The 27996-nt window shown below is 41.1% G+C and overlaps 2 protein-coding genes across 9 annotated transcripts in view; both read left to right on the top strand.

Moving 5' to 3' along the window:
- Nucleotides 1-8138, top strand: part of STON2 (stonin 2) — a 138421-nt gene extending 130283 nt beyond the window's left edge. For 7 of the 8 annotated variants that reach the window (XM_034992297.1, XM_034992301.1, XM_034992300.1 and 4 more), the window contains 2 exons: nt 5541-5743; nt 7102-8138. In XM_034992297.1, the coding sequence (XP_034848188.1) occupies nt 5541-5743; nt 7102-7185 (287 nt within the window). In that variant the 3' untranslated portion in view covers nt 7186-8138. The remainder of the gene's footprint in view (nt 1-5540; nt 5744-7101) is intronic. The other variant, XM_034992303.1, reaches the window with a different exon arrangement.
- Nucleotides 8139-17416: 9278 nt separating this feature from the next.
- On the top strand, nt 17417-18624 carry LOC118002061 (translation machinery-associated protein 7-like). The gene is made up of 2 exons (XM_034992307.1): nt 17417-17594; nt 18215-18624. The coding sequence occupies exon 2, from the start codon at nt 18232-18234 to the stop codon at nt 18469-18471; it is 240 nt and encodes a 79-aa protein (XP_034848198.1). The 5' UTR covers nt 17417-17594; nt 18215-18231; the 3' UTR covers nt 18472-18624.
- The last annotated feature ends 9372 nt before the right edge of the window (nt 18625-27996 follow it).

The following is a 27996-nucleotide window of genomic DNA, read 5'->3' on the forward strand; positions in this document are numbered from 1 at the left end:
TTGGGATTTGAGGATGGGGAAGAGGACAAAGGGCTTCTGATCAGACTGAAGATCTGGCCAGGACCAGAAAGGCCAAAAGGGCTGAAATTCTATCAGACACAAAGTAAAGGAAGGTATGTTTGATTGAAACAAAGAAAGCAAGCTTACCGGCCCGAGCTGGGTTGCTCACAGCTATCGGGGATGCTGTTCTGCCTGAGTGAGCACAGAAGGCGATGACTTTCCTCGGGGGTCCAGTGAGTTTAATGAAATGACAAAACCAGAGAGTAATCCAGCCAGCTGTAATAGCCTTATTTCTTAGAGTAAGTCTGAGTGACCCCAGTGACAGGCAGTAAGCCCGTGATCCTATGGTCCGTTAAACCACTTCTCTTCTTGTTTATTGTAAACTTCGCCCATTTGTTAACGAAAGTAGCTATCCTAGCCAAGCGGAAAGGGTAAGCTTTGGAAGAACTCTTGACGGAGATGTCCTTCTCTTACGCAAATCCTCTTCTTCCATTCTCACTATTAAACCCCGATCGTACATTTGGAGTCTTCATTTCCTGTGCCAAGTGTGGCTGTGCCATCCTACCCGGCATGGGACGTGATGTGACTGCAAGAGGCAGGACGGTCTGGCCACCTCCCCAGGCCGTCCAAGCCGTGCACACACACACCGGGGCATTCTGTGCCAGACGCTGGGTGTAGTGGTGCAAAATGAAGAGACAATGGGACCTCTGTGTTTGCGGCTGGATTTGCCAGACACCCCCACTCCCACCCCCGTTTCTAAACTGACAGGATTTTTAAAAACAAAGTCTTCCTCTCTGTGCTTGCTTATTCATTTCTCCCGAAATCGGCACTGTATTCTCCTGGTGATAGCACTGTGATTTCTACCTCAGCCACGGAACCCGTCTGAACTGACGGAGGAAAGGAAAAGCCCTGAACTCTCCTTTGGCACAGAAGCCCTTGAGAAGAGAAGTAAGGTGGAAGGGGGCAAGTTACTGTTGAACCTGCTGGAGACTTGACATCCTAAAAGACAAGGCCTCAGGCTTATGTTAATCGGAATGTTTGGCCCTTCAGTTTGTGAAGCATGGATTCAGATCACTTCATTATGGAATTACTGAGTCTTCAAGGTGGAAGGCGCCTTGGGGATAACTCAGTCAAACCTCTTCCTTCTAGAGATGAGAAAATTAAGGACCGGGAGCAACATGACTTGTCTGAAGTCACAAACCCACATCCAGGGGTCTTTTCTCAATAACCAAGCTGCCTCTTAGTGGAGGACACCAGATAGACACAAACGTGAAAGAATTTCCTCTAAGAGAAGAGAGATTTGCAGTTTTCTCAGTGTGTACACATCTATCTCATTTGTTTCAAAGTTCTTTCTCTCAGATATTTAACAGTACTGTATGAGGGGGTTTGGGTTATAAGCAGCAAAGACAACTGAGAAAAAAAGATTGTTGGAGGGTGGCTCAGGGAACTGAAGGAAAGGTTGGAAAGGATGAGCATGCAGGCTTACATAGGATAGCTCTTGGAAGCAGAACTGAGATGTCTCCTCAGGCTGCAGCCATTGGGATAAATCATCACAAGCCATTTTCTGTCCTTGTGCCACTTGGCTCAGGAGTCAAGGGGAGGATAGCACATTTTGACTGACATGCAGTGCTGGGGAAGATTATTTCCCAAAGCAAGGGTGGGGGGAAAGATTGTTACCAAAAGAAAGGGGGAAATGGGTGCAAGACAAGGGAACATGTAGGTCTTCAGCAAACACTTGCCTTAATGCGTCCCAGCAGGTTAGTGCTCAGTAGCCTCAAGGCCAAGGAAATGCAGCTTATGTATTGCAAACGTATTCCCTGATTACTGGAACCTTTATTTGTGAAAGATTTTTTTAAAATTATTTATTTATTTGACAGAGAGAGACACAGCGAGAGAGGGAACAGGGGGAGTGGGGAGTGGGAGAGGGAGAAGCAGGGGGAGTGGGAGGGGGAGAAGGGGGAGTGGGAGAGGGAGAAGCAGGGGGAGTGGGAGAGGGAGAAGCAGGCCTCCCGCGGAGCAGGGAGCCCGATGTGGGGCTCGATCCCAGGACCCTGGGACCATGACCCGAGCCAAAGGCAGACGCTCAACCATCTGAGCCACCCAGGCGCCCCTGTGAAAGATTTTTGAAATACAGGACAGCATAAGGATCTTTGGGAATGTTTCTCACTTAAGCTACCCCCCTATCACTGCTTTTGCTGTTCATGGTTATACATTTTTATTTTATTTTATTAAAGATTTTATTTATTTGTCAGAGAGAGAGCACAAGCAGGGAGAGCAGCAGGCAGAGGGAGAAGCAGGCCCCCCGCTGAGCAAGGAGCCCGATGCAGGGACTCGATCCCAGGACCCCAGGATCATTACACTAGCTGAAGGCAGATGCATAACCAACTGAGCCACCCAGGCATCCTGGTTATATATTTTTAGTAACAACCCCCCCCCCACACACACACACCCAGAAAGGTCTTCTTATACTACTCCTGGCCAATGGTATATTTCTGGATAGATTCAGGAAATTGGTAAGACCCTTTTCTGGAAACTTGAGATGTACAGGATCTGAATTGCAGTTAGATGGCAGGTTCTTAGCATCGCCACTGCTCCCTGTGACCAGCTCCTATTCTCCCCATCCAGTGTGCCCTCCATTAGTTATCATCCCTTTTCTGAGCTCATCTTGGTCTTCAGACAGCTTTGGGAAGGTGCCTTTTACAGGTGATTTTTCATGATTCTCACCCCTCCATTTACAGTAAAGGAGAGCAGAACCTCTGCATGCTTACTCCTGCCTGCGGTGGTCCTGTCCTCTAGCCCCCAGCAGGCAGGGCAGTCAGACCGTAGGCAGCATGGGACCGCAGGTCAGCACCCCTGATCGCTGCAGCTGTCTAGCCGCCAAACAATTAACAAGCTGCCGCTGGAGTCCAGCATGGTTTAAACTGGCAGGTCCAGCCCAGCCGTGTTCACGTACAGCCACCCCTGCCTTCCCACCGGGCTATTCAAGGACCTCTCTCACCCTGATCCCTAGAGCTTTTCTTAATCCTAGAAGGTACCAGAACAAGTCCTACTGCTTGCCCAGATCATCTGCCAGGAAACAAAACATTCTGTCCTGCATAGGTAGCTTTCTTTGCTGGAACTCCAGTTCTCTAATATTAGACCAAGAGAAAACAATTTCAATATAGTTTGCCTTTTATGGAAAATGGAAATCTGAATTTTTTTTTTTTAAAGATTTTATTTATTTATTTGACAGAGACAGAGACAGCGAGAGCAGGAACACAAGCAGGGGGAGTGGGAGAGGGAGAAGCAGGCTTCCCGCCGAGCGGGGAGCCCGATGCAGGGCTCGATCCCAGGACTCTGGGATCATGACCTGAACCGAAGGCAGCCGCTTAACGACTGAGCCACCCAGGCGCCCCTGGAAATCTGAATTTTAATGTTAAATTTTCTCACCTTCATCAAGGAAGATGACAAAATGTGTAGGCTCACTTAGTTCATTACCATAAATTATACTAGCTCTCAGGATTGCACTTTCCTACCTGTCCACCAGCCCTACACATCCATTAGTTGATGCTGGGAATCACGAAAGAATGCCACATTCATAGAGTTTGCTGTGAATATACTTTGGAGGGGTGAGCGGAGAGGTCAGCTTTATGGAAAGTAATGATTTCTCATTATTCCAACAATGTGCAAATAAGGGTAGTTAGGTAAAACTGTTGTTCAAGTTGCCATTGAATTAAAGTAAGAAACTCTTCTGTAATTTATAGTGATCTAAATCTATAGCAATACACAGAGAGGAGTTTAGGACATAATTCGGCATCAGATCTGAGTTTTATTCCGAGTGCTGCAATTTAGTAGCTGTGTGACCTCAGGCAATTTACTTAAACCTCTCAAAGAAATCTTACTGTCCTCATTTACAGAGGAGGGTTATTAATACCTAGCTCATTAAGAAAGAAATTAGATAATGCTTTTAAGTGTTCAGGACAGTCTCTGGCCTGTAATAAATGTAACGGATAGCTATGTAATTACAAATGTAATTTTAAAAAAAATCACATGGATTCATTTTAGATAATGTAATTTTTACTATTATGTGTATCCAACTTAAAATTTCTTTGCTAGAAGCCAGTGCAAATTTCTCAGTTTCCCAGAGTATTACTCTTTGGAAATAACCACTGAAAAATGTTATTTGTGAAGTAGAGCAAAACAAATACTTCACTCTGTAATGTTTTCCTTGGAGAGCGGGTGTGTATGTCCTCACTCTCTGAGATTAAAAAGTCCTGCCCAGGCCAGTAAAGAAAATTGGAATTGTTTATTTGGGGAAGCTCAGATAACTAAAGGCCATTGCTATTACATAATGAAGTCAAAGCCATGTCACATTGTTTATCCATGGCAAGTTGCTGTATGGGGGTCCTACAGCTCACTTCTCCACTCATGTCACCCTGCCAACCTGGTCTTGAGGTTGGGGACCCTATGGGAGGCTGTGACTCAGAGTGGTTGAAACACCTTGGAGTCAGAGTGCTTGGGTTCAGTCCTCAGTCTGCCACTTTCCAGCTTTGACCTTGGCTAGTTCGCTTTCCCTCCCAAAGCCTTTGTTGTGGCCTCATCTGTAGAATGCAATGGCTATGACCTCAAGGGATTGTTACGAAGATGCAGGGAGAGGGTGTGCGGGCAGCATTTGAGACAGTACAGAGTGCTCAGCAAACCATGCTTTCAGAGGGTATAGCCACAGAACTGATCTCTCTCTTCACTCAGACATCTAATAACAACCCTCAAATGGAAATCCTTAAGTTTTCCATCCAAGTACAGTAGAACTAGCCATAGATGGATAGAATTGAAGAGCAGGAAGGGACTATGCCTGGCACTGTCCTTTACTACCCATTCCATTTCTCCACTTTCCAAATCGGGATTTGAGGCGAGGAGAACAAAAGACTTGGGTGCAGGATCTCCGCCACTTTGCAGGAGCGCTAGGAGCCACACGCAGTGCCCTGTTAGTCTGTGTCCTACCCAGTGCACCATGCACACCCTTCATGCATCTACGCTGTTTATAAGGGCTTCGTCATTTACATGTGCCATCCACCCACAAAAACGTGCCAAAGCATTTTTGCAAAAACACGAAATGCTGTTGAGAAAACTCATCTTTCCAAGGGAACCCATTCCTTTGCTCCACGTGGCTGTCATTGATGTTTTATTCGGTGCTAAGTGCTGCTCCCTTTTACTCCTTTCTGCCGATCTCCAGATCTGTGCCTCTGTTTCTGGCATTGGTGCTGGGTTCCCATATCGCCCTGACCTCAGCGGGCAGAATGACCCGTTTTTCAGGCTGTGGGTTTTATTGCTAGGATACAAGGCTACTGCAATGAGATAGTTCTCTCAAAGGGTCTGAGGCACGGGCAGTGTGATTTCTGTGGAAGTAAATCCTCTGCTCAGCACTGGACGCTCTGAAAGACTGCCCAGTGCTGAGCTGGCAGGCAGTCTTCAGGCCTTCTTGGTAATTGAGGTGGCTCTGTGGGCCTCTCCTTCCACGTCTCTCCGAAGAACCTAATGTCTAGATTCTTTTCCTTTCATAGCTTCTGGTCACCCACACTGTTTCTTCTGCCACCTTGAACTTGGCTCTGACCGGGAAGTGCCTTCCGGATTTGCCAATCATGTGAATGTTGAGTTCAGCATGCCCACAACTTCTGCCTCCAAAGCCACTGTAAGATCCATCTCCGTGGAAGACAAGACTGACATCAGGAAGTGGGTCAATTATTCCGCACACTATAGCTATAAGGTAACCTCGGGAGGCATCTGGCTAATGTGTCCAAGATCATTTGCTTGCTCCTCTCCCCTCCTCCCCCACCCCCATCTTGTTCCCTTTAGCAGCGCCTGCCATGAGTGCAAGGTGTTCTCTTACTGCCTTAGAGAGAGGTACACCACACATGGCTGTGGATGAGTCTGCTCTGATTTGAATGACTAATCTAGTGAGCAAGAGAAAGGTTGGAAAAAAATAAAGAGGCAGACGAAAGAGGAGAGTATAATGTCTTTCAGTCATCATGAACATCAAAAGAGTCATGGGGTAAAGGGATTATTATTATTGTATAATATATATTATTAATTGTACATTATATAATATGAATATTATGATTGAGTATATCATAATATTATATTCTCATTCATAATATATGTTACAGAAGTTGTGAACTTGGAAAGTGAGGGGAGTTCAGGAAAGTGCTAACCCAAAGCATATATTTCAGCCTCAGAGTTGATGAAGTAGATCTAAGTAAAGTCAGGACACATATGACCTGGTCACTGGGCTATAATCGAAAATCTTAAACTACCAAAAAGAACAAATACTCCATCTTGTGGCCAGGAAAAAAAAATAGCACTTTCATCAAGCATGACCCTAGTCAACTGTTTTGTTTCCTTCATCATAAATATCCAAAGTGGTAAAGAGAGGAACAGCTTTAATTGTGAAACTCTCTTGCTTAACGTATTTCTTTTCTGACTTGTCAAAGGCTTCAGTGTGTGTCTCTTTCAAGGCAAGATGAATTTATTAATCCCTTTACAGTTACAGCTACAGTATTTTACAGAAAACACCGGTAGAACTGTAAACACTACCGTACTTACCAGTTTGGAGACTTTGTAAAGCAATAAAGTAATAGTATAAACAGCCGGCTGAAAAAGAATCCATTCATTTGGTAAACCTTTGTGCTTGCCTGCTGCATGCCTGCATTATGGGGATACAGTAGTAAAGGAGGGCCTGCCCCTGTCCCACGGAGCCTGTGGAATGCTGGAGCTGGGCACGTGTACCAGGGACGTGGAAATATGCGTAGGAGGAGCACCGAACTCCCTAATGAGTTGAGAACAGCTTCACAGAAGAGGTGACCTTTGAGCAGCTGTGCAAGGCAAAGAATAAAAATTTTCCAGGTGGACTGTGAGGAAGAGGGAATTCCAGATCGAGTGAAGAGCATGTGCAGAGAATCATGACGTCCTCAGGGCCAGTAGCTCCAATGTGGCTAAAGCCCAAAACAGTGACAAAATTACAGGGAATCTCAGAGAACCTGGTGAGGTACTCTCTTTGCGATTATTTCTTACTGGGATGTTTTTCTCCTCTTTCTGATATTTCTTTCCAACTTCTGCTCTCAACAGGTGGAAATTGAGCAAAAGAAGAGTTTGAAGCCGGACTTTGAAGGAGATGAAATGGAAAATCCCAAGGAGTGTGGGGTCCAGTGATGAAGCCCTCTTGCAAGGGGGCCTGACCCAAGCGTCATGATAGGATGTCTTCCTGAGCAGCCGGAGTTTAAGGCAGTACCCACCATGGCTACTCTGTGCTGGGAACAGTATATTGGACCTTCCTGTGTGTAGTTACCTGTAATCTAACAGGAAACCTTGAGGTGATTGCGTTGGAGAGCCTCTGATGTGCCTGAAGCAGCTGGTTCCCCTGACTTTGGGAGCTTATTGTCTAATTAAGCCTCCCTCTCTTTGCTCTGTTTCTCTTGTAGTACTTGAGTGTGGCTTGTTGTGACTACTGGAGTCAGGAAGAGAACCTTCCACATCAGTGTTGGCAGGATTTCCTTCTGGTGTCCATCTGTCACTTCCATGATTTTCTAGAAAACACAGTCTTGAGAATCCCCCTCTGTCACGCCCTCTAGAAAAGGTTCAGAAGAGGTACAGAACACATTTCCTCTTTGGGTCTCCTAGGCTTGGGTATGTGTCTCCATTCTTTCAATGTTAACACTATGCAACAAAAGTTTTCAAGACATTTCCCTCCCAGTTTTGGATTGTTTTGATGGAAACACTTTTTCCATCTCTCTAGTCCCAGGGTTCACCACCCTGAGTCACAATACACAATGGAAAAAAGGCACAATAGGATACTTTTTTATTCTGTGATTAGCCCCACATTCTGCAAAGGGTGGCTATGGAAGGGAAAGCAAAATTGAGCTTATTTTTCTTCATTCTGGGGGAAAAGGGACATTAATTGTAAGATTATATTCAATTCAGGAGACATTTTCAATCTCAGTGAATTCTCAAATTTACACTGAAAAATATAGGCCATTTCCGATTCCTGAAACAAATAGATCTATCTATCTATATATATTATACCTCAGGCATTTGTCAGGAGCATTTGGGAGCTCTTGTTATACCTCAAGCCTATAGACAGTTGCATGTCTCTTTAACTCAGAATTTACAGGAAATAAAGTGGAAAAGATCATTTTAAAAGCTATTTTAAAACTGAGCTTGCATGAGCTTTTCCCCAAAATTCAGAGTTTGATAATCACAGTATTGTAACAGATCTACAAGGCAGAAGTCTCTAGGGTAGAGATGGGGGAAAGCCATATTTTTCTAATGTTGGGAACATTAAGTTCCAATTCCAAGAGTCTGGGATACTCAGTCTTCTTTCCCTTCATAGGTTCCCGTTTACATTCTATATCTCCACTTCTTACTTGTATCTTGGTGTTTTCTTACCATACACGGACCTATATTGGCCATCCCAAATGGGACACCTGCTCAACAATTTACAGGAACGTTCTATCTGCCTGTTTCTCCTATGAAGAAGAGAGTAAGGGGACTGAAAGCATGCTTGTGAGATTTGTCAGATGACACAGAGAAATAAACGATATATCCAGCCTCGACTGGCAGATTTAGGATTAATTTATTCAGTGAATATTCATTGAATTATAACTATGTACTGACACTAGAATATAGACATCATTCCATTTTTCTTAACTACCTGAACATAAGACTGAAACTAAAAGGATGAAATTCAGTAGACATTAATGAGAAACTATATTCTAGTTGCTTAAATGCAGCCCTCTAAATACAGAGAGGTATTACTTACATGTATGTTGATGGGAAGGGTATTGAAAAGTCCTAGTTTCATAGCAGTTCATGTCAAAATAGGAGTTCACCATTGAATCAGGAGTGCATCATGACCGTTCACAAAGTCAGTGCATTCAGCCTGTGGTAACAGAAGCCCAGGGAGCCCTGCATGCTGCATTGGTCAGTCCACATCTGGATGGAGGGTTGAGTTCAATTCTGGGTACCATAGTTTAAGAGAGACATTAATAAATTGCGTCCAGAGGCAGGTTACCAGGGTTGTGAAGGGTCTGATGATACAAGGAAGAGGGGAATAGAATAGGAGAGAATAAAATAATATAGCTGCCTTGAAATTTCTGTTGAGTTATAAAAAAAAAAGGAGAGGAATTAGACTTACCCTGTGTAACTTCAAAAAGGGCAAAAATAGGAACAAAGAGGAACTTTATAGATGACAGATGTTTGCTTCAACATAAGAAAGAATTTTTTAATAAGAGTGGTTCTAAAGAGAAATAGACTCGAGCAGTAAAATTTCCTGTTGTGGCAAATGCCCAAACAAAGGTTAAAATAATCATCCGTCCCAGATGCTCTGAAAGGGACATTGGATTTGGGCTGGATGGCTATCAAGATCCCATCTGCATATAGGTTCATCTCAATAGTAATAGGACTCTCTAACTCTAGTTGTTTTTTTCTTTGATAAGTGGTTTTGTGTGCTCTTTGAAATACAGTGGGGTTCCCTGGAAGTCTTTGTCAAGTGAGGCATAGCCCTTCCCCTGTTGTACGAGAGGCACATGAGATTCCTCATAGAAACGTCAAGATGGGCTGAAGAGCTGGCTAAGTGAAGGTCATTCTGGCACCTTCCTTACCCAAGGTCAGCGCTCATGTACCCTCTCAAGATCTCTGCCTCACCTGCTGGCATCACATGTGTATTGCTTATTGAACTTTTTCCCCCCACCTTAGTTAATTCTCATTGCCTTTGTGCTTTTACCTGGATTTTTTTTTTTAAACCAAAGGTTAGGAAAATCCTTCCATGCTATCTACATTCAGCAAGCAAATTATTATTAATTTTAAAAAATCTATCACCTTGATTTCATCAAATTTGCTTTCCCACTACTATTTTTGGGAAACTAATTATGGGTAGCATTTAGGGGTTTGGGGAATATAATACTATATATTTTTAGAACTAGTGTTTTGTTAATAGTCTACATAGAAAACACAGGCAAATTACCTTTTTGGTGTGTAAATTCTAAGTTTGCCTCTCTGGACCTGGATTGTGTGTGTGTGGTCACAAAAATCCTTGTCTGTGTTATCAATAATGTGAAAATATTAAAAGTAAGTTCATTTTACCAACACATAGTATTACTATTAGAACATAAATTAGATGTCACATGATATTAAGAGCTACGCTTTCTTTTGAGTCTGGTGGCTTGCTTTGTGACTTTATTGTGAAAGAATAAGAAATGTACTTGTTACGATAGGTCAAACGAGAAGTTAAGATATTTTGGGGGGGCATTAAACCCCCTTTGACACTCTTGTAAACATAATACTAGTTATTTCTTACCAAAATTTTGCATTTCACTTATATTAAATATTACCTGGACAGTTTTTTGGTTTTTTTTTTTTTTCCTATTTGGTTCTTTCCCCACTCTCAGCATTCCTGCATTATTGGCAGGACTCAGAACTCTTGAGAATTTTTTTTTATGTAATATATTTCTTATTTGAAATGGGAGTAATTTCTATTCAAATCCAGTGGGTGAGAGCAAGAGTTTATTTCCCTGGAAATTAATACCCCCAAGAAATATGATCCATGATGGCAAAGAATGTATCTTATTCCTTGTTTTCAATACCTAGAGCAAAGCTTGGGGGTATAATAGGTTTCAGCCACTTTAAATCCTTGCTGATAGGACAAACATACATTAATGAAATAAAAGGAAATTATTAGGGGGTGCCTGGCTGGCTCAGTTGGTAGAGCATGCAACTCTTGATCTCGGGATTGTGAGTTCGAGCCCCACGCTGGGTGTAGAGCTTACTTAAAAAAAAAAAAAGAAGAAGAAATTTTAGGTATTCAATAAGTGTTTGCTGAACGAACACTGGCCCTGAAACTCTAAGATACTTAGCCCTTACTTATCTATCATCAGATACTTATATTAAAGCAAGCAAGCATGCTTTATTTCCTGGAAGACTTAAATTTCTTTTTATTCCTGCTTCCCCTGTCCACTAATAATAACTGTCAGCACTTAACGTGCAGCTAAATTTAAACTACAGTGTACCTTACTCATATTGAAAAACATTTTTGTGCCCAAAATACAATAGCACAGATGCTATCCGTAGTGAAGATTATTGACTCAATTTTGTTCCTGCAAGCCCGACAGATCTTGCCCATTTGAATAGCCAGCAGGAGAAGAAAGCATGGCCAGTCTTGGTGTGCGAGGTCCTTGTTTTCCCCAACATTAACCACTGACCAATGTTACTGGGTACTTCCTTTGTCACCCTAAGAGGATGGAGGTTTGAGAGAGTGAGGATGAAACTCGTGAAATGAAATCATGATTTCACAGCTGCTTTCAGTTTCATTATAAGGTTAGTGGTGGGAAAGCACAGGATGATCTGAATTTTTTTTCTTAAAAGCCTTGGGAATATTAAATTAATTTGAGTAAGAAGCACTGCCACCTAGCCTACTTTTAGAGTTCTCCCACTTGGGGCTGGTAACTTTAGCTCTTCTACAAATGGTGATCGTAGTTAATTCTAGCATTTCTAGACTTTAGGTCAAGAATGCAATTTATCAGAAAATTTGAACAAAACTGATCCAAAAGATTATATCCACACAAAAAATATATCACCTAGTATAAGCAAATCATCTTTAACACCTTATACCAAGTCCCATCCAAACCATGGCCACTCTTTATATAAAATTAATCATGGTATTCTTACCAAGTTTTAAAGATGTTTCCTAAACATTACCAATGTTTAAGTGCCAATTCCCTACAAATCACCATTTCTTCATCATTTCTTAATTGAGCTCTTTGTAAATGAAACTTCCTTTGGATATTGTGACTTGTATTTATGTATTTAAGGAATTAAAAGTGGACAAGATGTAGAAAATAAATGTATTAGTAATATTTTCTCATGTATTAACTAAAGGAAGGACTATGGAATTGTCACATTTCTTGTATTGTGCCTTAGCAAATCTGCTTGAGAGCCTAGTCTTTTGTTTTTGTTTTAAGAATTGGGGGGAAAAAACACGTATCTGCAATTCCAGGTCTGTAAAGACAGAAATCATCCGTGGTAATGTGTTTAGTGCCTGGACAGAGGCAAATAATAACTGTGTATAATGAAAAGCTATAAAAGAACAGACTTAAAAATTAGAATTTCAATATGAAAAGACAAAGTGTAGAGAGGTGACAAATACAGCATTAGCCACCACATCTCAAAAGACTTGAACTAAAGGGCATCCCTTAAAAGTAAGGAGCTCTAGGAAAAATAAAAGATTATGTAGCAGGGATAACAGTAGAACGATTTCAGTTCAACAAATGTTTATCAAGTGTCTACTCTGGTCAAAGTTCTGTGCTGTCAGCCAGCTTCCCTAAAGGGAGGTAAGGTCAAAGCCAAGGACACTGAGCATTGTTGATGTGAAGTCATTGGAGGGAAGTGCCCTTTATCAAGGGAAAATTAGGGTTTCTATGAAGCTTTGAAGGACATAGTCATGGAGACAATCACCATGTGAAGTTAACTTGCTGGTTTCACAGTTGGGCCTCAGGAACCTCAGCTAAAAAAATGAGAAAGCTGAACTAATGGTCCCTGCCGGCTCCAGTTTTATGGATTATTTTATAAAAGATCCTTTGGTGCCATTGTCAGTGATACTTCATGTCAGTAGGATTCTTCATATAGTCTTAAGAACCAAGAACCAAGATCAGCTGGCCCATCTTTTTCCTTTTCATGTATCTATCCTTTACCGTCTGCCCAGACAACAAACACAGAAAACCCTGCAGGCCTCTATTTTGTAGCTGGAGGATCAAAAGGATGGTGACCATCAGTTAGAACACTGCTCTGTAAGTTACACCGGCATCACCCAGCAAAACAGTGCTGTGAGTGTGAGGAGGAACAGACCAGACAGGGCTCCGAAATGGATGGTAGGATTTGGGGATCACTTTGAAGCAGAAGTAGGTCTAACCCTCCAAGGTACTGAGGGGTACTGAGGGGCCACATTAGGATTATCTAGGGTTTATAGTTATGTCCTTTTACACAGAAGACTGCAGAAATTGAGGGAGGAAAGAAATGTTCCATAAACATTCTGGGACTATTTGTCAATCAGTTAAGGCAAAATGAGATGAGATGAGAGCAAGGGTCAGTTCTCTGTATCCCCACTGTCTATTAGTAACATGAAAACGTAGTTTAAAATTTTTTTTAAACATCCTGAAGCTACAAAATACCATCTCTTTTATGGTATGTGTTAGTATGATTTTAGTGTCTTGTACTTAGAATGGGGTCAAATGTAATGGCTCGATTCTAACTGAGCAAGGAATTCTAGCATCTTCTTCCTGGTCAGTCCTATGTGCCTCAGATCAAACCCTCAGTGCTAGTCATGGACATCATCTAGCCACCCTCATCTTGCCTCCATGTGCTTCAGGACCAGCAACCCCAGGTAGTATCCAAAGCAAGCAGATCTGGGAAAGCAGATGTGCCGCACAGATCCTGACAGCAACCTGTTGGACCAAAGGGTTTAAGGGTTTTGAAGTATGAGGTAAAAGAAGGGAAGATTATGAGCTCCTCTGACCCTAAGCCAGCATTCATTTGACCTTTGTGTCTACCTGCCAACAGAACCTGGAGAAAACTTACCATATGCAAGAAAATAAACAGAATCAGTGTTTTAGCCAGGGAGTGTGATAAAGGAGATCTCCTCACCCTCCATTTTTGTAATGTCCATCAGTGAATTTCAGTATGTCAGGATGGATGGATCCAAGATCCAATGAGTGATTCAGCTGATCCAAGGCTTTTATTTTCCTTCCTTCATCATCCATCCTCATTTGATGTAACCTCTTGTACTAGTGTGACTAATTTTATGTAAAACCGGTTTACTTTTCTTAAAAAGAATATGTGCCTACGTAATAAAGTCTACACACTGGCTAGCTTTATAGAGGTGAGGTTTTGTTTGTAATTGTTCTGCTGATTATCGTCTGTAATACCCTTTTCTTGAGCTATGAAAATGAGCTATTAATAAAAATTTTTAAATAAAATCTGTCACTATGGAAGATTTAATGAGGTGAGGCATAAGGAAAAATGTTTATTATAAAGAATGCCCATCACCCAGTTAATATGTTAATGATCATAAGATGACATGTTAACAAGTGACACCAACTGTTTATCCTAGTTTATCATATATATAATTTAGTCAATTCAAGAGGTATTTATTGCGTTCCTATTTTCTGGCCAATTCTGTCAGAAAACAAAATTATATAATCCTTAAGATTTTCTTGGCAATAAGTGCATACACAGATAAGTGAGAAATATAAAAGTACATAATCAAATACCATATCTGCAATGTGTTCCTGGCATATTGTCAGTGCTCAACAAGTAACTGTTCAATCGATGAATCCAAATGACTAATGTCAACATAAACTCAGATGGGAAAAAAAAATCAATATGGACTAGAATACTTGGAAGGTTTTCACAGAAAAGATGACTTTTAAGTGAGACCTGGAGGTCTCAGTGGCAAGAGGAAGGGAGTTTAGAACTGGGAAGAGTCATGTCAAAGTGGCATGCTGGATGAGTGGAAGGTGAGCCTGACCTGAGTGAAGGGCTCATGCACATCAGAAGGTAAGGTTGGGGGGCGCCTGGGTGGCTCAGTGGTTAAGCAACTACCTTCGGCTCAGGTCATGATCCCAAAGTCCCGGGATCGGTGCTCGCTTCGGCAGCACATATACCAAAGTCCCGGGATCGAGTCCCAAATTGGGCTCCCTGCTCGGCAGGGAGTCTGCTTCTCCCTCCTACTCTCTCCCCTCTCATGCTCTCTCTCACTCCCTCTCTCTCTAATAAATAAATAAAATCTTAAAAAAGGTAAGGTTGGTAGCAAAGGCAAGCTGAGGGAGGGCTTGCATCTAGCCTGAGGTCGACTCAACCCAGTAAATGCTATGAAGCCATTTTAGAATCTTACTAATAAAGCACTATTCTAGAAAGACTCACCTGTCTACAATGTGCCGGGTGGTTTTGGACTAGAGAAAAGCTTAAGGGCAAAGAAAACCAAGGGTTTTTTTGAGTAACCAAGGAAAGAAATAAACCAAGCTTTGTGTTTTGTTTAGTTCAAATAGGCCATGGACATCTTACTGCAAAATAAAATGATCTGTAATTGGCCCCCTGTTGTTGAGAGAACTGTGTCCTCAACAGAACACAGAATTCTATAGCCTAGCCAGTATGAAATTACCTGGTATTAATAACTGATAGCAGGTGCACAGAAGGATTAATAGCCAAATAACAGCATAAAATTTTCTTAGCTGAAGAATAATATCCTCCTTTGCCCTATTCTTCCATCCTTATCCATCCAGAGTCCTCTTGAGCAAGTTTTGAGACCTGTCTAGGTCCCACATTGACAAAAGGTTTCAGCCTGCTAAGGTTCCCCTGTACTTTAATATTCAAGTGGAATAATTATGCAAGTAGTTCTCTGAAGCCAAGTGTGCTCCCTAGTGTTCTTCAGGATTTGTGGGAAGAGAAGTTGGGAATGAGAGGAAGTGAAGATGAGAATTTAAATGTCCTCTGGGTCATTTGTCAGCTCTTTTCCAAATTTCTCCCACCTTTTTCTTGATCACCTCTATTTCCTCTTTATTCCTCCATGCTGGACAGCGCTTTCTCTATTCCCAAAACATAATATGAGTTAGCTTTTATGTAGTGTTTATACTCCGGTGAAACCATGTGTACTAAGTATTTTAGATACATTCATATTTAATGAAGGCAGCCCCTCTCCATTCTGCAAGGTACTAATAATTCAAGGCTGATGGTACAACTGACATTTATCGAAGGTTAGCAATTAATAGTGAGTACAGCACAAAACAGGAAAGAACTTAAAAGTCAATACCAGACATCCTTGCTCTGAAAGTTCACTGCTCACACCCCACAGAGGGACTCCTTGTTATACATCTTTCTCCCTCGCCTCTAGCCTGAGTAAATGGAGCCAACACCTCAAGTCCCCAAAAGATGGTCTCCCTGACTGCCAAGGGAAAACTGAAAAATTCTTAAAATCTCATGTTAAGTGGGGATTAAGTTCTAAATTCAACACTCTTGAAAATCAAAGTGCCCCTAAAATAAAGTAGACTAAGGCATAAGTCTTCTTTAATGAAAGTTGCCCTATGACCCTCAATTAATTTTTCAGCTTCTTCATTGAGAATACGGACAGAGTCATCACCGCCCCAAATCCCAGCCACCTGAACAATGTGTTCCAGTTCACGGTCAATGTGGGGAAGCCATTAAAATGAGTCACAATTATTTCCTGAGTTTTACCAACATGAATTGACTGTTTCAGGCTTGACAGCATCTTTTCTCTGCCTCACAGACCCACTGAGTGGAATGGCAGACCAAATAACTTGAATAGAAGTATAATGAGTCTCCATTATAGTTTACTTTCTTATGCAAAGCAAATTTTAGTTCCACTCCATTGCATCCTGTCATGGACCCACTGAAGCATCTTTCCAAACCAAAGAGAAGTCTATCCTAGATCTCCAAAAAGAACTTACATAAACTCACATTTTTTTTCTTTAGAGGTCTAAAAAAATTTACAGATACTATTTTTAGAAAAACTCAGCTGAGGGACGCCTGGGTGGCTCAGTCGGTTAAGCATCTGCCTTCGGCTCAGGTCATGATCCCAGGATCGAGTCCCGCATTGGGCTCCTTGAGCCTGCTTCTGCCTTTCCCTCTGCCGCTCCCCCCTGCTTGTGCACGCTCTCTCGCTTGCTCTCTCTCCCTGACAAATAAATAAAATCTTAAAAAAAAAAAAAAGAAAAGAAAGAAAAACTCAGAGCTGAAAACCATGTACTTTCCTTCCCCACACAGTCTAGGTTAACAGAAGGGAATGAGATAAAATATCTTCTACGCTTGTAGAAAGCAAACCCCAGGGGTTACTTTTTTTTTATCTTCTTTCCTCTCCCTCACCTCTTCCTCTTCTTCTCTTCCTCTCTGTTCTTTTCACTAAACGCTATAAAGCCCTGAGAGCCTGGACTCGTGTGGTGGCATTGGCGGATAAAGGAACGTATCTCAGAGACTGAAATGGTCTCCAATTATTTCTTCCCACGTTGAACTCTTTTTGAACAAATTGCACATCTCATTTGCCGCCTGTTAACAGTTGTGTGCTGCCTTTTAATATTTTTTATTTATTAGGTTTATCCTTCTCGTTAAAAAGCAATCATTGACTAAAAGAATTGGTCTTCTGGGCATGCAGCAAAAATGTACTGAAAGCAACATAGGAATCAGCAGACATAAATCAGCATACTCTTATCTATGCTACTCTGCCACCTACAGGAAGGTTGTGAGTGGGTCACCCCACTTTCAGGTGACAGCAATGACTAACATATCTGCAAAGTACTCTTCTTTGGAATAATTGCTAATCAATATAGTAGTCATTCAAGAATGTTTGAAACACCCATTCTGTGTTCTATTAGGTTCCAAGGATGCAGAGGTAAATGAGACATGGTCCACCCCCTCCAGAAATACCTCGTTCAGAAGATGGTTTTGATAGCAAATGCACCATCGGGAGCAAGGGCAGCACGTTTGACAACTTCATTTGAGTTACAAAAGGGCATCCCACTTTCTGGGCTGGTAAAGCCCCACATCAGAACATAGAGAATACTGTAAGTAGATCAAGCCCGGGGTTTCACCTCCGCCTTCTCGGAAGAGTCCTTCTGTGCAACGTAGAAACTACATAATAGTATGTGGCCTCCTCAGTTCTATAGCTGGTATCCAAATCATGAGCGTATGGATACCTATTTTTTTAAAAATAGACATGAGGGGCGCCTGGGTGGCTCAGTTGGTTAAGCGACTGCCTTCGGCTCAGGTCATGATCCTGGAGTCCCTGGATCGAGTCCCGCATCGGGCTCCCTGCTCGGCAGGGAGTCTGCTTCTCCCTCTGACCCTCCCCCCTCTCATGCTCTCTCTATCTCATTCTCTCTCTCAAATAAATAAATAAAATCTTAAAAAAAAAATAAATAAAAATAGACATGAAAGGGGAGCCTGGGTGGCTCAATCAGTTAAGCGGCCGACTCTTGATCTCGGCTTGGGTCTTGATCTTGGGGTCATGAGTTCAAGCCCCTTGTGGGGCTCCCTGCTGGGTGTGGAGGCCACTTAAAAAAAAAAAGTAAAAATAGACATGAAAATATCTGGAGCCTAGAATTTACGAAAACATAAATCCATACATAAGGAAATACAGAAATAGTAACAATGTTTTAATATTTCATTTTAATCCCTGTATCAGTGAACGTAGGAGAGGAGATGAGGCTACAAGAAACAACAAAGATGATGTATAAAGGGTTTGAATGGAGGTCTGGCCACGAAGGTGGCAAGAAGCCCCTGAAGCAGTCCAAGAAACAGGCCAAGGAGATGGACAAGGAAGATAAGGCATTCAAGCAGAAACAGAAAGAAGAGCAGAAGAAACTCGAGGAGCTAAAAGCGAAGGCCGCGGGGAAGGGCCCCCTGGCCACAGGTGGAATTAAGAAATCTGGCAAAAAGTAAGCTGTTCCATGTGCCCGAGGCAATGATGATCCTTAATTCCATTCCTGTTTAAACATCTGGATTCCCTGTCATAGCATCTGTTGCTACCTACAGCTGGAATGAAGTGTTGTCTTAGATCCTGTTGTACATTTAAGAATAAACTTTTGTAAAAAAAATAAAAAAAATAAAGGGTTTGAAGGGAAAAAAGAGGAGCCACAAATGGAAAACCAAAACCAATGAAGAGGGGATGGTTGAAGGACAAATGAGCACACCCTTAATCTTGAAACTTTAGGAAAAGGTCATACGTATATTTTAAACAAGCACATGCAGAAATGCTCTTAAGAATGGTTTTGGGAGGTTGCACTACATTGACACATGCTATGAAGCAATGAATTTGCAGCAAGAAGTATTTCGCATGCACTTAGAAAGTTGCATTTGTCATGTGATTACAGACTATTCTTATCCACTCCCTGATATTATCATCATCATCAACAAAGACAATAAATAGTTGGGGAGTTCTTAAGATTATCAAAATAATTGGTTTTAGGGGCACCTGGGTGGCTCAGTCGGTTAAGCATCTGCCTTTGGCTCACGTCATGATCCCAGGGTCCTGGGATCGAGTGCTCCCTGCTCTGCGGGAAGCCTGCTTCTCCTTCTCCCACTCCCCCTGCTTGTGTTCCCTCTCTCGCTGTGTCTCTCTCTGTTGAATAAATAAATAAAATCTTTTTTAAAAATTGGTTTTAGCCAAGTACATTAGAAAGCTTAAATATTGTCATTCTTGCCCTCAGAAAGAATTATATATAGCAAGATAATGTATAATGCAAGGTATATACAAAGAGTGCTACACGACAGATTTTAGAAATCTGGGGAGGAATTCAAATGAATTATTGCAATCAGGGAAAAGTTTTGGAGAAGGGATATGTTTTGGGCCAACTCTTGAAGGAAAGGGTACCACTTCAAAAGGCAAAGTAGGGCATGGCCAGGAGGGCAAGTGCACAAGTAGGGGGAACACCATTATGTAAGTAAAGTAGGCAGAACTCAGTATAAATGGTGGATTTAGATATAATCAGTATATCTATTTGATGAGAATAGTAGAAATAAAAATGGCTAACTAGGACAGACTATATTTTCCTCCAAATAAATGCAATAAATAACAATACTTCCAGTCCCAAATGCTCTTCCAGAACCTTCCAGCCCCCATCAAACTGTGGAGTCTATTTCCCCACCCCTTGAATCTGGGCTTTGAATGGTGGGTCTAACGACTGCTCCAACGAATAGAGCACAGTGGATGTGATGCTATGTGACTTCCAAGGTGAGGTCATAACAGGATGCAGTTTCTGCCTCCTTCTCTCTGAGTTCACTCACCTTTCCACCCTGGCTCCATGTTTTGAGGGAGCCCAGACCACGTCCAGTGACCACATGTAGGTATCCCACTCAACAGTCTTAGCTAAGGTCTCAGCTGACAGCTGGAATCAAGCAAGACACATAAGTGCGTGGAGATTCAAATGATTCCAGCCCGCAGATTTTGAGGCTTCCAGCTGAGGCACCTGATGTCACAGAAAAGAGATAAGCCATTCCTGCTGTACTCTGTCCGAATTCCTGATCCTCATAATTCATGAGCATAATAAATAATTATTTCAGGCCAATAAGCTCTGGGGTAATTTGTTACATAGTAGTTACATTCTAGTTCTAGTTACATAGTAACTAGAACACTAACATTAATTGAGTAATAATCGAATGCCATGTACCACGTTTGATGCCTTATATTTTATATCGGCTAGCTATTTGTGTATAACAAACCATTCCAAACCTCAGTGGCTTAAAACAATAGTTCTTGCTTATTAAGCTCACATATCTGTGGTCTACTGTGGACTGGCTGACCTAGGCCGGGCTCGCTTATGTGCTTAAGTGTTGCCTGGGAACTCTGCCCTAGCCTGGGCTTGGCTGGGGCATCTTAGTTAGGGCAGATCCACTGTATGTGTCTCTTATCCTCCTCTTGGAATTGACAAGTTTGCCTGGGTAGGTCATTTTCATGGAAAGGCAGGAGTGGAAATACTTAGGCTTCTTAGGGCCTGACGTCAGAAATGGCACACCATCACTTCTACCAAATTCTTTTTTTTTTTTTAATTTTATTTATTTATTTGAGAGAGAGAATGAGAGAGAGAGCAGGAGAGGGAGGAGGGTCAGAGGGAGAAGCAGACTCCCCGCCGAGCAGGGAGCCCGATGCGGGACTCGATCCCAGGAGTCCAGGATCATGACCTGAGCCGAAGGCAGTCGCTTAACCAAATGAGCCACCCAGGCACCCCACTTCTACCAAATTCTGTTGGCCAAATGGACTCACATGACCAGGCCCAGATTAATGGCGAAAGAGAACAGACCCCATCTGTTTAATATACTGCAAAGTCACAGGTGAAGGGCATACACATAGGGAGGGGTGAAGAACTGGAGTCATTAATTCAATCTATTGCCTAATTATCAAGAAAGTACCATTATCATCCCCCATCTCATTCATGTCATTGAGAAACTGAAGCACAGAGACTTTAAATAAGGTGACTTAACTGAGTTCCTGGAGCTTCCAGTGAGACTGCTGTTCCTGTTGCTTCTCATCACTGCAACTGTCCAAGACACCAAACTCTCATAAGTCTTTGATCTTTAGGTGCTAGATCTCAACTGGCTGCAAGACTGCTGGGTCGTCTGTGCTTCCCACCTTAAACCAATTCCTAACCTTCCTCTAATTGGACCTTAGCATCACTATGCCAATATGTGTTTTCCATGAGCCTCAGGAACTGCTAGAAATCCCAACTCTTTTCACCCATCACCCCAATTCATCCATGAATACATCTCCCTCTTACACTCCTCCCTAGCTCCCTCGACATTTCCTGTGCCTCTAAGATTCAAGACCTGTCATCAGTACTCTTAATCTATGATATCCTCTCTGGACAGTCCCTTCACTCCCATCTGCCTTCATTTCCAACCCGACTGAAACACTGCTATTCCCCTGTTCCAGGCACATGCTCCCACTGCCCTGAAGTCCTCGCAACAGGATGTCGTTTTTTTCTCTTACACCACGTACCTGTGGGCTTGAAGATGAGAGAGAAGAGAGGTATCCTCTTTGCTTCATAAATCATTCTTCCTCTTCAAAACTTGGATCCTATGGAGTTCATGCTATCACACTACAACCCCAAATATTGCTATCTCCTTGACCTTCATACAAAGCTTAATTTAGCTTATTTTGCAAGACTAACTTGACCTGGGTTCTTTCTTGATTGTGTGTCTGGAAATCATAAGCAAAACTTGAACTGGTTCCCAAGGTTAATATGAGGTCACTACAGACCAATTCTCTATCATTTATGAAAATTCTAATATTCTAACCAATCACCGTGAAGTATAAATAACCACTGCCTTCCCATTATATAAACTACCCCTTACAGAAGGGGCCTTGCCCTCTAACCATATACCCTGAGCCTCATTCCATGTTTTGGTTTGAGGGCTCCTGGTTTGCAAACTGTATTTTGGTGTGTGCACGATAAACTTTTATGAATTACTAATTGGTCATTCACTGGTTTTCTGTTATTTATGAACTTCTGACAGTAGTTACTTGCTGAGGCCCAAGACACATGGCTTACTCTCTAGGAAGATGTTCCAGGAGTTGCCCACATCACCTCTTATATTTCCTGGATCTAATGTAAGCACAGGGTGACAATCAGCTGCAAAGGAAGCTCAAAAATGTAATATCTTGCTGGGCAAGACCAACTAACATTCAGGGAATTTTATTACTAAAGGAAAGGGAAAAATGGATATTTGGGAACAGTTACTGATCTTTGTCACTTTAGTTAAGCCTCTTACCTACCCACTCTATGCCTTTCCACAAGTAGCTGACTGACACCAGAGAAGAGCACCACAGCCATTATGATTCTTATCCTAAATCTGAAGAAAGCAATTGATAACAACCTTATATACTTTTTAAGATACCTTTGATGTTCTGCCTGCAAAAAATGACTAATTCATATTTTCTCCTCTTTTCTCCAACCTTCAACAATTCCTTCCCACTTTTTACACTGTGTTCTCAGCTGATAACTTACCCTTGTATTTTACTGAAAAATTTTAAACAATTACAGGAAGTTCCTTTGCTTCCTACCACCAAATCTATCAACTTACCTACACATTTCCACCGTCAGTTCTAACTTTCTTCTCATCCTCTGTCCTTTTACAGTATATGGAAGCTTTCTATTCCCAGCAAAGATGAACACCTCCCTTTTTGCTCTGAAGCCTATCCTCCCTGGCCTTTCTCAAAGAGTGATGACTGCAATAATATGCAATTTCTTTTGTATCATTATGATTTTTTTTTCCCTGTTGACTATTCCCAGAAATAGTCTCTAACAAATCCCACCTTCAAAAAATCATTTGAGGAAAGGATTCTGGGAAGCTGGTGGAGTAGGAAGCACCAGGAATCAGTCTCCCCACCTAGACATCAATTGCATTGGCAGAATCTGATATAACCATGTTGGAACTCTGGAGTCTATTGAAGGCTTGCAACTTCCAGGCAAAGGCTTGGATGGTAAATTGCAGTTAGGTTCAGTCAATGTCAGCTCTTAGCCACAGGAGCAGCTACCCATCCCCCATCTCCCAGGCCTGTGGCAGGCAGCCCTGCACAGACTCCAGAAGCAGCTTGTGTGTGCTTGCCGGAGCCAGAGTAGACACAAAAGACCCTGTCCTCCCAGCATGGGGAGTCTGTGCTCTGACTGCTGATTGCTACTTTTGATCATGGAGATACAGAGAAGCTATATTTGCTCTCACCCTTTTCTCACTTCATCTTTTCTTCTCAGTTCACTCCAATTTGTCTTCCATCTCCATTACTACACTATAATGGCTTTTGTCAATGTCCTCTGACTTGACAAATCTAAGATCTTTCCTATCTTCTCTTATGTGCTTCTCAGCAGCATTTGACAGCTTTAACTACTCTCTTTTTGCAACATTCTCTAACCTTGGTGTCCACACCCACCTCCTACCCTCACTCCTCCCATTCTCTTGGTTTATATGCTACATCGTTGCCAGCTCCTTCCCAGTCTTGTTTTTTCGGCTCTTTCTCCTTGGTCCAGTCCATAAATGTCAGAATGCCTCTACTCTCTCCCCTTACATTCTTCACACAATCTCACACATCCCCATGGCTCTAAGTACCTATATATGCTAAATGAGTCCCCAATATTTATTTCCAGGTCAAATTCTAAACTTGTATTCAACAGTTTATTTGATGTCTTCACCTCAGTGCTCAACAGACATCTAAACCTAACCATAACAGAATTTTTCTCCCCTAAATATGTCTTTCCCTCAATTTTCCCCTAAATGGCACCACATCTTCCCAGTCACCTAAGAGAAGCCTATGTGGCATCTCTGATTGCTCATTTTTCTAAAACCCCATGTTGTACCCAAAGCAAACCTTACGGGGTCCTTTTTCAAAACATGATGAATCTTTCTATCTCTACTCTTCTCACCTGGATTTCTACAAATGCCTAACATATAATATTCTACTTATTTATCTTGTCTGTTGTCTGTTTCACCAGCCTCATGAGCTTCATGAGTGAAGGGAATTCGGTTTGTTTTGTCTTATGCTGTACATTCATGGCTTAGAATAGGGCTTGATGCTCAATAAGTATTTGTTGAATGATTGGCAGAAAAGTCTAGTGGGAATCAGACATGCAAAAATTGAATTATAATACATTCTTTTATTTTTTTAAAATAAACATTTTATTTATTTATTGATAGAGACAGATAGTTACAGAGATATCGAGAGAGAGTACAAGCAGGGGGAGCAGCAGAGGGAGAGGGAGAAGCAGGCTCCCCGCTGAGCAGGGAGCCGGATGCGGGGCTCGATCCCAGAATCCTGGGATCACGACCTGAGCCAAAGGCAGACGATTAACCGACTGAGCCACCCAGGTACCCTATAATACATTCCTTTAAATGGGAGTATGTACAAAACTTAGGAAGGAGAGTATTTCCAGATCTTGAGAATTAGAGACAGAGTTAGTCTTTCTTTTTGGATGAGAGAAAAATAAGCCAAGAACAAAGAAAATTGTGAAAATATTTGTCTTAATAGTCCCTTTAAAATGTACATTGAAGCCCAATACACAAGTAATTACATCAAATATTATCACTTTCCAAATAACTTACAAAAATAAATATAGAGAAACAATGATGGGGGAAATAATGGAAGGAATTAAAACTTCCAGGAGCTGGGTTTCTCTAGAAAGGAAAAAAGGTAAGTGGAGAAAGACATTGTTAAGTGTGTAATGTGAATAAAGATACAGAAACAAATTTTTAAAAATTCCTTTTTCTGGAGGAATGAGAATGGAGATTGGTCTCAACTTTATAGGACAGCTATGTGGGACCTGTATAAAGTCAGAGAGATAGAGGGGACAACCTATCATGGGTAGCTTGTGACTATCAATTAGTATTTAAAATGTAGAAATCCTAAGACCCAACAACTCCATTTCTAAGAATCTATCCTACAAATATAATAACAAAAGTGTATAAAGGTACATTCACAAGGACATTGTTGCAGCAAAGTTTAATGTAGCACAAAAGGGAACAGCCTAACTATTCCTTTGTGTACCTACAGAGGTGTCATCAAAGTCATCTGAGAATGTGAAATTTACTGGTCTAGAAAGAGGTCTGTGATATACTGGGTCTATGAAAAAGGCAAGATGGAGCGCCTGGGTGATGCAGCCAGTTAAGCAACCAACTCTTGGTTTTGCCTCGGATCATAATCTCAGGGTTGTGAGATCGAGCCCTGGCGCAAGCCAAGCTACTCATGCTGTTTGACAAGGTCCAAGTATGGGGGACGATCCTGAAAACAGGAGACTCCACAGCTGGCTCCTGCTATTCTCTTTCATTTTGTTTATGGCAATCTTTATAATTGTGGGAATATTTCTGGGGTTTCATGATAAAGTGACTACTCATCTTAGTTACGCCTATCTAAGCAATCATAATGAAACTAATTCCACGAAGAATTAGTTTCTATAGAACAAAATAACAAGATGGTCACGCTCTGTCTAGCACCTTTCTCTTTGCGTACTGTTTTTTAGTTTTAGTGAAAGTCAATAAGCAGAAATCAATGAAGGTCATGTTAATCATTACAAAGGAAAAATGAAAGAAGGCTATGTCTGTAATCCAAAAAATGATCTAAGATTATCTCGATAAATTGTAAAAAAACCATAATCACATGTTACGAAAGTATGGAAAAACAAAATATCCTAAAATATAAATAAAGTTCCTCCGAGGCTGTCAGGAGGAGATGCTTGCAACCTGATCCTGTGTCTGTGTCTCCTCATTCGCGATGCCGTCCTTTCCTTCGAGAGACCCACCCCGGCTGGAGCTGGACTCCGGCAGAGCCCCATGTGGGGCTCCATGCTCAGCATAGAATCTGCTTGAGATTCTCTCTCCCACTCCCTGTCTCTCCGGCTTATTCTCTCTCTCTCTCTCTCAAATAAATAAATAAATCTTTATTTTTTTAAAAAAAGAAAAAAACAAGTTGTATATAAAATTTAAGGCATGATTCCTTTTTTGTAAAAAACAAAGTGTACTCATATTTATCTACATATATATATCCAGAGATGCTTTGTGGGCATAAGAAAAAATACACGTGTGATTGAAATGTATGACTGGAAAGACAGAAATATGTGCGCTTCATCTTTTATGTAATTTTTTTTATTTGAGAGCTTTTGGTAATTTAACTTATCTTGTTTTGTTGTTGTTTTTCCTCCCCAATAAAATATTTTTTGAATGTCATGATTGGTTCAGGAAAAAAAATCAGAGGGCTAAATATGGAGACTAAGAACATACTGAGATTTTGAAAATGGTATGTATCTGATAATCATTATCCAATCACATTTTTATAAAGTCAGACAGAAATTCCGATTTGATTTTTTAAGCCAATATTGGAAGGGTGAAAATACATTAAGGGCACTGAAAAGAGGCTATGTTTGGTATTCTGTAACTACGGTATTAAAAAGGAAAAAGAAAAGCAAAGGAACAGTAATGGAGACAATGAGAGGCAAAGAGGGAGGGAAGGAGAAAGGAAGGTAAGTTCGGGGAAGAGGGGAGACAGGAAGAAGGGATTTGGAATTGATTGTATTGTTCACTAAAATTAGAGAAAATTAAGAAGCTATTATGTAATGAATTCTATCCTTGGAAAATAAAATGATTGTTAGTGATAAATATCCCTAAGGAGGCTACAAAATATATGAAGAAATGAAACACCACCCAGGGACTGTGGTTTCCTAGTTCTGTGTTCTATCTGGGCTCAGGTGTATTTTGTCTAACAGTATTGATTGTCTTTTATCACACACTACAATATATCTGAAGGCTGGAAAATCTATCATTTCAATTTAACATTTATTGAGGAATGGTAATGCATTCTACACTTGACAAATGAGCAATTATATCTCTTGACTAGAGATTTATATAAGGCCTCTAGTTTTAAACAGTCTGAGTCATTTCAGGAAATAGATGATTTTCAACAAATTTAGAAACAGAAATCAGTTATTCAAATGATTTAACGTCAAAGAAACTGGTGAAAAATTTACTAATTCAGAGTGTAGTATGTGTTTCATCTCAAACTTGGAATTGCTTCCTTCTTTGATTCTAATTTTACAGATGGAAAAAATAAAAAAAAACCTACATGTCCGAAAGAGAGATGGCTTTGCTTTATTGGTGAACTCAGTTCAGAAGTATGTTCTAATTCCCATTTGCTCCACTGTTCAACATGATCTAGACAAAGACAAAATGGAACCCATTTAATTTTCTGTTCCATCAATATTATTATTGTTGTTTTTATTGTTGTTATGGTCTTCAATATTTACTGAGGACCTACTTCGTGCCAATCACTGTGCTAAGGGGCTTTACATGGATTAACTCTTAATCATCACACAACTCTCTAAAGTAGGTAATATTACTAAACTGCCACTTTACAGATGAGGTAACTTGCCCATGGTCAGAGCGGGGACAAGCATCTTAGTCTACATGACTCAAAGTCCACACACTTGGTTACTTGCTATACCACTATACCTTTCAGTATATACTGCCTCTTCTGAGTTATTATTGTGCAATGACATTAGCACATGCCCAACTTAATGTATTTTTTAATCTACAGAATCAAAGTTATGCCACTGGCTTATTAGGTAAAATATAAAGAATTCCTCTTCCTAATGTTCTACCACTAAAAACAGTCATCTTTCATTTTCTTGTTTTATGAAAGCATTTAAAATGTAATGATAAAGCTAGACATAAATGTTTTGATTATAAAGAATCTTGCTAGAAAATGACTGTTCTTGACAAATTCAGTAATTGAGTAGGTGCTACTTAAAATGGGAAATGGATGATTTTCAACTGATGTAAAAACAGAGAAATCAGTTATTTAAATGATTTAATAAATGCTTCTTGATGATGCTTTTATGAAGGCAGTTTTATTTAATCAGGGCAAAGTCTCGGTTTCAGGTCTCAGTTTTGCATAAGCTACAGAGTTTCTCTTCTCCCAGACGAAGTTTAACA

The sequence above is a fragment of the Mirounga leonina genome, unplaced genomic scaffold (genome assembly GCF_011800145.1).
Source record: "Mirounga leonina isolate KUSES-001 unplaced genomic scaffold, KU_Mleo_1.0 Mir_82, whole genome shotgun sequence".
Lineage (NCBI taxonomy): Eukaryota > Metazoa > Chordata > Mammalia > Carnivora > Phocidae > Mirounga > Mirounga leonina.